The sequence below is a fragment of the Gavia stellata genome, chromosome 2, assembly GCF_030936135.1.
Source record: "Gavia stellata isolate bGavSte3 chromosome 2, bGavSte3.hap2, whole genome shotgun sequence".
In the NCBI taxonomy this organism is placed as follows: domain Eukaryota; kingdom Metazoa; phylum Chordata; class Aves; order Gaviiformes; family Gaviidae; genus Gavia; species Gavia stellata.
The window spans coordinates 14,169,860-14,180,160 of NC_082595.1; the positions used below are offsets into that span (position 1 = coordinate 14,169,860).

The 10,301-nt window shown below is 35.5% G+C and overlaps 1 protein-coding gene across 1 annotated transcript in view; it reads left to right on the forward strand.

Moving 5' to 3' along the window:
- The window catches only part of PLEKHH2 (pleckstrin homology, MyTH4 and FERM domain containing H2), a 52,620-nt gene extending 46,207 nt beyond the window's left edge, over positions 1-6,413 (forward strand). Inside the window, exons 26-30 of the mRNA XM_059830306.1 lie at positions 77-222; positions 1,818-1,947; positions 2,846-2,932; positions 4,650-4,787; positions 5,862-6,413. Of these exons, the coding sequence (XP_059686289.1) occupies positions 77-222; positions 1,818-1,947; positions 2,846-2,932; positions 4,650-4,787; positions 5,862-6,044 (684 nt within the window). The 3' untranslated portion in view covers positions 6,045-6,413. The remainder of the gene's footprint in view (positions 1-76; positions 223-1,817; positions 1,948-2,845; positions 2,933-4,649; positions 4,788-5,861) is intronic.
- The last annotated feature ends 3,888 nt before the right edge of the window (positions 6,414-10,301 follow it).

Genomic DNA, 10,301 nt, shown 5'->3' on the forward strand with positions numbered 1-10,301 from the left:
AGAGAGCTCATAATACCGAGCTAGAAAATTACTCTGGAGTAACAAAAAACTTTCTTGTTCATGCTCTTTCCCTTAGGCAGAGGTTGGAGATTTTGAACGGCCTTTCTCAACTCCAGCAGGGCAAGTCACTTCCCAGTCCAAGTCCAATCAAACATTAAAACAAGTTTTGGAGAGATTCTACCCTAAGAGATACAGGCATGGTTGTTCAGAGGAACAGTTACGGTGAGATGTATTTTGCAATTCATATTCTCTAAAAATCTAGGAGTTAAATGAGGAGGTTTTAAATTGTCATGAGGTACAACTTACTGTTATGCCGTATTTGCCTAAACCTGTGTTTGAAAGTCATATTCTTGCTAAATTGAAGAACCCATTCCCTCTGCATATTTCTAATCTAAACAGAGGTCCATCATTAAGCACACATTCCAGCAAAAGCTGTACAAGTTACTACATAGTGTTACAAAACCCATCGATTTTGAAATTCTTATTTTTCTTATTCAGCAAATCTAAATTAAGTTCTTTAGTCAGACTATAGAACTACTGAAAGTAAAGGACATGAGGATCTAATCTGAGTGAGTGCTATTCAAATGTGCAATCTCTGGCAGCCAGTCAAATTGGCAATATGTTAACTTGGTGGACTTCCTAGTAAGGTATCACTTAATTTAAAACGAATAATCTGCAAGTCATTTCAATCAACACCTATTAACATAAAGAAGAGCAGAACAGTGTAATAAATTATCCGAAGTCAATGATACAGTAATTTTGAAGTCCAGTAAACATCATAGAAACGTTTTCCTCATTCTTCACTACGCGGTTGAGAAAGTTTAAAGCTATTATCGTATGCACAAAGTAACATTATTACATACTCAGAAGATAATTAATAGGGGCATTCAAAAGTATATGCACAACAAATAGAAAGTTATGCAATTAATTTCAAAGAACAAAGTATAAGAGGTCTTAGATGAGACTCCTTTATGGAAGATTAAGTCAAACACCTGTTGAACTGTTCAAGTACTCCCTAAACTACCAATCGCCAGAGCTGGAAGTCTGTGGCAGGGAAAGAATCACTCTATACCTGCCTTGTTTCTTGTATTCTTTTGCTAAGGGTGCAGTTTGACCTCATAAACTTCCAGTAAGAGAAAGCTGCAAGTGAAAGATCTCCCTTTACTACACATTCCCCCTCCCTTTTCTTGGGCTGCATCTAATAATCTTCTGGCTGCTGGGTGAGTCATTCCTGCAAGTCAATGTGCTAGAAAGGTATTCTGAGGGGGGTTTTTTTGGAGGATTAGTTCTAAATAGAATCATTTTATTGAACCAGCTCACCATGGGGCCACAAAAGAAAAGAGCCAGTGTGAATGCATAATGCATCAGAAGCACCCTTTTTGGTAGCAGTGCCCAGATACATTAAAAAAGAGTAGTGTTAAGCTGCATCTTCCACATCTATTACTAGCCACAGGCAAAGATATGTGCTAAGCTGGATGGATTTTTGGAATGACAACTGGCATAGCTGTTGAGTACTGATAAAGGTAGATTGATCATCTGTAGAGACACATTAAAAGCTGTACTAGACTTTTTCCCTTTATGCTGCAACTGCTACTTCAATGTTTGATCATAATGTTGCAGAAATTAAAAGATACTTCATAATTTTCATGTGCATAAAAATATTAAATGACGTTTTGGATTTATTTAATACTATATAAGTGATAGTTGTTGTATTAAATTATCATTTTAACAAATGGATTTTTTTTGCTCATTAAACTCGCTATGGGTAAGCATTTAAATTCCTTTCAATAACTAAATTACATATTTCATTTCAACAGACAGCTTTGTCAACGATTGTCTACAAGATGGATGGCTCTCCGGGGGCACAGTGCTGCAGACTGTGTGCGCATTTATCTCACTGTAGCCAGAAAATGGTCTTTCTTTGGTGCTAAATTGTTTGCAGCAAAAGTAAGAAACTTTACTGAGTTTGAGTGATGGGGGTTTTTTAATATAAATATAATTTTCTAATAGTAATACCTTTTTGTTGAAAATGAGTGTGTTATACATGTGCTGATTGAATCTCTTGTCAAATTACTAACTTGTGTAAGCCATATTCTGGTGCAATGTAATAGCCATAGTACTAAGTATACCATAATAGTAACTTTCCAATACACTTATTGCTTGTTTTACATTATTAATCTAGGTGGTATCTTTTCATTTTCTTATATCTTAGTTTGAGATAGCCTTTTTGTTTCAGACTTTTTTTACCTGATAACTAGTATAATATTGAAAAGGCATCATTAACTGGCTATGGAAGCTGAACCTTGCAGAAACATTAAATGTTGTTAAGGGTATTTAGAGCACTCCCTTCCAGGCTGGCCTCTCTCAATTTCTCTTAAACCACTAGTATCTTAATTCTTTTGATTCAAATAACAGCTATGTTAAACAGAACTGTCACCTCACCCCTTATATTTTGTTAGGTAATCCCAGTATATACTGGGATTACATATAATTAATATATATAATTGCTTATCAGCACTCTGCTCTTTGCATATGTAGACATAAGTGCTAGTGAACAAACTTTAAAACACCTGACTTTTTTTTTTATTTTATTAATGAGACTATACACTTTATTGGACTAAACACCGGGGGAGGCTTCAAGAGTATTAGGTTGAGTTCATAGTTCTGCCACTGGCTGCCTGCATGGCTTTGGGAAGCTACTTCAATTCCTTTACATCAGTTCCCTCCCAGTGTAAATCTCAGTAAGATCTGTGGATGAAGAGAGCTCTATAATAGGTGAGAGTTAATAATTATTTACATATTGCCTCATTTTGAAGTACTAATTGAAGAATATATCTCTTTGTAGCCTCTAGCAACATCGTCAGTTGAGAAGTCCTTCATATGGTTTGCTGTACATGAAGACGGCATAAGCATCCTAGATTACAGCTCTATGGTAAGTGGAATTTCTTTATTAATTTTGGTCAAAGTAGATTTTAATACTGAGTATATGGAGAGATTCACCACCATACTACATAAAAGATAGCATTAGCTTTCCATGCTAAGTTATCTAGTCTTTCTCTTAAACCAAACATTCATTCCTTTCAAAACTCTTTAATGTTATCATCATTATAGTAGCTCTAATAATAGGAATAAGTAATGAATTCTTTGCATGGAATTTATTTTTGTTTATCAGATACCGTTTTTATATCTTTTAATGAAATGTTAATGTTTTAATCATTCAGATGTCAGGAGATCCATAGTTACAGTTCTTACAATAACATTAATTTTCTTTTCCTGGAGACTTCATTCTCCATTATTATTCATAATACATACACTCTGCAAAGAGCAGATACTTTAAAAGATTGTTATTTTCATTGTATTATTTTTGTTTAATAGTAGGTAATATAACCCAGTGTTATTTAATTATGTCATTTTAGGCTCTGCTTTTTTCTTTGATTTGCAATAAAAATTTTCACAGAAAACGACTCATGGTAATCAGTGTAAAAAAGCAGTGCCTGAGAAGATCCCTGCTTTAATTTATATCCTGCAAAGAAACAGAATGGCATGGCACTATTAGCAAGTGCTAATATTGAATATCAGAAAATTAAAATCTCAACTTTATAATTGTACTGATAGGGGCCTTTTCATTACATTTCTTTGCAGTTAAAGAAATAATAAAGAACATGAGAGCAAACAGCAGCTCTGTTCAGAGAACAAGCAAAATGAGCTTGCATCAGACTGCAGAAAGTTCTATAAACAGTCTACTCCTAGAGCTAGCTATGGCATTTCTGCAGAGCACTGCCAGTTCACAATATTGGCAGGCCTTACTTGCCATTCAGGAAATGCTCAGTTTCCAGGGAATATTCTGAGTTTCTGTAGGAAGGATCAAGGGTATCAGAAATAATGTTGCAAGGGGTAGTTAGAGAAAACACTATTTCAAATAAGGGCAAAAAGAGGTTTAGTAACTGAAGGATGTTAAGTCAGTTATTGTACAGATACTGTTTCCTGATGAATTTTAAATGTAGGCATCTGCAGCACATTAATATGAGTCATAATGGTAAATTAAATGCTAATCATAAACTCAAAGGCCACTAGCGTGGTGTGAACATTGAACAATAAGAGTCGAGGGATGGAAAACAGACGAGCCTTGAAGAGCATTTATGTTTCATGAGAGATGTGAAAAAGAGAGAACAGAATTTAATTTCATTTGTGTGTATGTAGACAACATCACTGCACAAAAAGAAGTCCTGGAGTTAAATTCCTTTAGCTGTCTCATACTCTGCCATTTAACTTACTTAGACACTGCTTCGATTTCAAATGGAATTCCTGAGATTAACTTCTCTCAAAGTCAGTCAAGACTTGCATAAACTGAATTACACACTTGAGTTGAAACCTGCTTATAATAACTTTGATCTAATTAATTTGGAATAGAAACAGAGGTCAAACTTACAAGAGTTATCATCTACAATGGAAATTCCTCATAGTGAAGGTCTGAATGAAGCTATCCCAAAATCTACAATTAATTTCAAGATTCATAAGAGGCTAACAACAAAATTTTGAAAAATACCTGTGTAACTACGTTTTTAAAAGATGTATTTGTCATAATCTGCTTTTCCTGCATTGTCCTGCTTATAGCTTTGCATTTTGTTTTTATGGTTTTCTTTTTTAAGCGATTAACAGTTACATATACATACAAGAGTCTGATGACTTTCGGAGGCTATCAAGATGATTTTATGTTGGTTGTTAACAATACAAAGACAAAGGACAAATCAACTGAAAAACACCTTTTTGCCATGACAAAACCAAAGGTTGGTATATTACCTTAAATAAATAGTTTCCCACCATCTGCTACTTTTCTGCTTTTTGTAGTGGGTAATCCTTAACAGATGTGAAAGATGAAACACCTTCTTTATTCCTTGCATTCTCAGTTTATTGACTTTTGCCAGATGGTTTTAGAGAGTGGAACAATTAGTAATATAAGAGTTAACAGCGACAACACTGATGTGTTCCTTTTCTTTTCACGTCCCTGTCTATAACGTTCCAAATTTTTCATAGAAGGACAGGAAGTATGTGCAGTACCTAAAAACTAGTCTGTTTGCTTGATCAGCACCAGAGATAATTTTTAAGAAGGTTTGTGTTCTACAGTGGAATTGTAGAATACAAGATCTGAAAGCTCAGTCACTTCTTAAAAATCCTAGGATATTTTTTCCTTTGGTAAAAAAACTGTTCGTGATTTTAAATATTCACTGGTAAGATTGACCATATTTTTTAAAATAGCAAAGATTTCAAAGTCTTTTGCTGTTAGTCAGAACAATTTATGAAACAGAATACAAAATTCCACATATAAATTTGGGTCAAAACATGACTCTTCATACAAATAAGCATAGTAAAATACATCTGTTCAAGTTTCCCTCAGATTATGCCCTTATAGGCAAGGTTGTGTGGATTGCAAAGAGAAAATATGGTAAAAAGCTCCCAGAAGTCTTCATTCCTTTTATCTACCCTGAGTCTTTAGTTCTCTGAGCACTAGATATTTTCTAGCAAAACTGCGGGAACACATAATGAAAGTTTTTTTCTAAGAGCGTCATTTTTCGGACTTCAAAATCTCTCTGAAAGTGAAAGAAACCATCTGTTTGAATCATTGAACTGTGGAAGACAAAGTATCCAGCATACTGATGGTAATAACATTACATTATTGGCAAGGAGCAATAGAAAAAAGCTCTATTAGGCATCTCGTCTCTCCCCGTCATTAATTTGTTTGATAAAGTACAAGTACTTTTCCAGTTGATGGTGATTGTCACTTGCTAAAAAGCTAGCTATTTTTTCAGCAGTCAAAACACATCACTGTATTTTTTAAAGAGTTTTGTATGTTCCTGTTACAGATTCTTGAGATCACTCTACTGATTGCCAGCTATATTAACAACTTTCATCAGTTGAAAGGAGCTGCTCATCACCTCTCTGCTCCAGCATTACTGACACCTCAAAGTGGACAGAAACTCAAGGAAACGGGGAGTCAGCCATTTCTTGCAAACAACAGACCAACTAAATGTCCCACTTTGTTATGAAAAAATTATGTATCATGATACTCCATCTTTGTTACAGGGTTTCTACACTGATTGAAAACTTTTTTGATGTACAAGACATAAAGCATAAGCAGATCCATAACCAAAAGAAAGGCAGACAGGTTTACGTTCATTTCAGTGGTATATAACAGGAGGAGCCCTTTAATGAAAGCCCTGGCCTGAACTGGAATGATGATAAGCTAATTTAAGGATTATGCTTTACTGATGGTGGCTTATACCTACAACTCAAAAATAAATGTGTCTGTTGATAGTGATAGGGAGAGGCAGCCTTGGGAGCAATTGTATAGATTTTAGTAATTTTCCAGATATTTACTCAGGGACCAAATTGTCTTTAACTCTTCATCTCTATTTTTCAAGATTATACAAGTTGTATAACCTTCGTTTTGAAAAAGAATTTTTGTTTTAAAAAAAAGTCAAACTCAGAATATTTTCCACTTCCAGCACCCCTCCTTATTTGCAATACGAGCACCATGGGACTAAAAAGAACAAATTGTTTGATTTGTATAATTGTTTCTCCTTTAAAAAAAAACATAAGCACATCATGTAACTTTTATAAATCTAAAGAGTATTCTCATGACACCCTCTAGCCTTTGTTACACAGCTATTTTACTTGGCAAATCTTCAGCCTTGGTCTAGTAGATTTCTAAATAATCACTCTCTGCCCCAGCCTTTTGAAAAAATCTAAATTGGACATGCACTGTATTTAGTATAGTTTTGTTAAACAAGATCCCATACGTAATTTCTTCTTTAATCCATAAAAATAATATAATACAGATGCAAGAGTGACTCAGAATTGAGAACACAACAATAATACAGAAAAACATTGCTTGAACTGTTGTATCTAACCTTGGAGACATATGTGACATATAAAATCCATGTATAATGTGTATAATGTATATACAATGATTCAGAATAATATTTTATAAAAGTTGTACTTTTTTTTTTCATTTTTATCTATACATTTGGCATAATAATACTAATATAATGTTCTTGCACACTGAAGACATAATGCTGGATATGCACTGGAACCTGGGAGCACTTTCCATTTGCCTTTTTCAACTGCAAGCCTCAGTGCTATGTAGGGTCACATATATAGAAATTACACCCATTTTTTCTTCCAATCCTCACATTTTCATTTCCGTTCAAAGAAACCACTTCTGCAGGCTCTGAAATGGATCATTAGCATATTCTAATAGATAATTTAGGTCCAACCATAGAGAAGGTAGTCAAACATAAATCAGTGATTCACACACATTTCACAATTTCCACTTCTGCTCATGCTAGGGATCATGAATCATTAATCCCTTACGGCTAGCCCTCATCGTTTGGGTTTTCTCAAATTACTTAAAACTGAAGTAATTTCACAATGATGAATTTTAATATTTGAAAGTTGAAAATCTCCTTTGTTTTATGACATTTAAACATTTCAGATATATACATATTCATATTGAGAGAAAAGGAATTTTCAGCTGTTCGCCCTCTATGAAAGGTAGGGAGTATCCTCCTGAAGAATTAAAATAGATTGGAAGGGAAATACAGGTTGTGAGAAGAACATGCTCTTAAAAGGTGGAAAAATGAATTGGCAAGCTGACTTGATAAATACGTTTCTTCTGAAAGCTCTCAAAAGTCCTGCCACAGCTACTTAGGTCTGCAGGACTCAAGCACCATTTTATGACTGGTACTATGGGCCAATGCTTTTTCTGGAAAATTACAAGCAAATAACAAGTATACTCTAGATGCTTTCACATCTGCAGTGCGGGAAGAGCTTCCTGGTAACTTTGACCCCTTGGTGGTGGTTGTGGTGTCAGATCCTTCTCTTTCAACAAGGCAGGGCCAGCAGCAGGAGGTTTACCTTCTAGAGGGCAATTGATTCCCGCCATCATCAAGGAAAGCAAATTGGAAGCTACAAGAGACCCTGGCACCAACTGCAGCATCTTTTCGTGCAGCACCCCATGTGAAGTGATGCAGATAGTGTGGTGTAATTGGGCTAGGAATTAACATCCCTTTGCAATCAGCAGACTAGTTAACTTTCAGCAATTTGAGGGGGGGAAGTGTTGTGTGTGCAAATTGAAACATGCTACTGCATCGGTTATACACAGGTAATAGCCTAAAGCTTCTCAAATCTGATGATTAGAAATTGCAATTTACAAATACAGAAATTTTCATATCATGAAATTACAACAGCCATCAACATAGAATACTCTGACTAGTAATTCTTTCTTCGTTGTCCAGTTTTAAATGAATGTGGCAGATCAGGTTCTATTAGAAGGCAAAAAAAGTGGAGCACGGTCTAGTGGAAGGCGTCCCCGCCCATGGCAGGGGGCTGGAACTAGATGATCTTTAAGGTCCCTTCCAACCTAAACCATTCTATATTCTATGTGGCTAGTGAGCTTGTTCATGAAGTTTTTAAAATCTTTGTTAAGTTTGGAGACATGATATATAATGCACACAGCTGATGTGCAGATTTTGAGTCTTTTAAACAGGTTTTATTAACACAGTCTTACAAACAGTTGTTTTACAAAGCAGTATGCAATCTATGTAGTATGACATTTCTGACTGCCTTTGGGTAGATAACTTGACATTCCTTTGCTTTTTAGTGTTAAGCCCTTGCTGCTGCAGTATACCCCTACATCATAGTGCCAGAAGCAATTCATGCCTTAGTTTCCCTTTTCTTGGCAGCACTTTCCAGACTTAAAACCACTAACTGCTCCTTATAGGTCACCATTAATCCTATATAGTCACATTACCAGAAACACTGTGTTAATTTTTATGAAATAAATGCACTTGGAATTGCAGTTACCATGACAACACTACATTAAACAATGACGTTTCTTCCAGGATTTTGATTCACAAGAGTGAGGTTTTGGTAGTGATAATAAACTCCTCAAGCAGACATTTCCCTTCAAGTTAACAGAGTCAGCAAGTAAAGTCTCTTACACACACAAGCACACTTCAACAGCTCAGCTTCCAAGCACAGCTGTGCAAGTCTCAGGGAAATTTCTTCCATGTTAATCTAGCTCCAGAGCTACTTAGAGGATACCACACAACGTAAGACAACAAAGATGAAAGTATTGGAGTCCAGGCAGATAATCTGTTCTGCCTTCCCCATCCAGCCCGAGCCTCATGAGTGATCCACATCTCAGTCTTAACCTAGGGTCATCCTCCAAAACAATTCATACCATGCTACCTAATCCATGATTAAAGCCCAGCTAGGAACTAGACCTTTCTCACCTTCTGATCAGCAGTGATGATGCAATGGGAGCTGTCAAATGAGCAGCAACCTCTGGGACTGATGCTGAAGAATTTCCCATGCTCAAGGCTTGCAGAACCTATGCTGGAGAAGTATTCTCAGGATGAGATTAATGTATTAACACATGCAAGGAGACTTCACCTTCTATCACAAACTTCAAAACATCTTTTGTGCTTGCTTTGAGCTGGCGGTCAGTAACAACTATCAGTATAAATAGTCAATGAAACTGAAAGATCACTGGTAACTCTCTGTATAAACAATCACATTGATTTGAAAATAATATTTGGAATGTAAAGTAAATTTATATGTTACTTGAACTTCACTTTTCCTTGTTAATTTTTGTGCAGCAGTATTAGTAAGCAAACTGCTCATTTCTAAAACAAGCAAGACCTATTTACTCCTGTAGTATAGCAGGCAAATGACAAAACGTGGAGGTTTTAATACAATCCACAGAATTAGTGTTTTTCTGTTATTTTAGATTTAAATTTGGTTCATATATCAAAATTTAAAATAGAGGCATATATTTCCCTATAAAAGAAGGCTGGTAGGTATTTGGTGTTGGAGTTCCTTGTCAGACTAACACAGTTGTTACAGGTTAAGTCCTGAAGGAAAAAAATCATCCTTGCATAAAGGAATGTACCACTTCAAGCCTTAGGTAGAGCTTTAATAGTCCGTAAAGCTGAGTGCAATCCATTAGCTTGAGTTAATTTTAACTAAGGTGATTAGTAACTCAGTAATAATGAACTAGGAAGAAAAAAGTATTTCTTTAGAGTTTCTTAGGGCAAAGGAAATGAAACTGAGTTAAGGTGAAACTTAAAATACTGAAAACTCGACTTTAATTTCCAGATTGGACTTCAGTACAGTTTATTAATTGTACAGCCTTACACAGTGCTTCCCAGCTCAGATGCGTACCAGATTTGCCACCTCTCTGCCAGTGAGTAAATGACTGTAGAAATACTTTGCTTTTTAGTACTACACTCTCGCTGTTG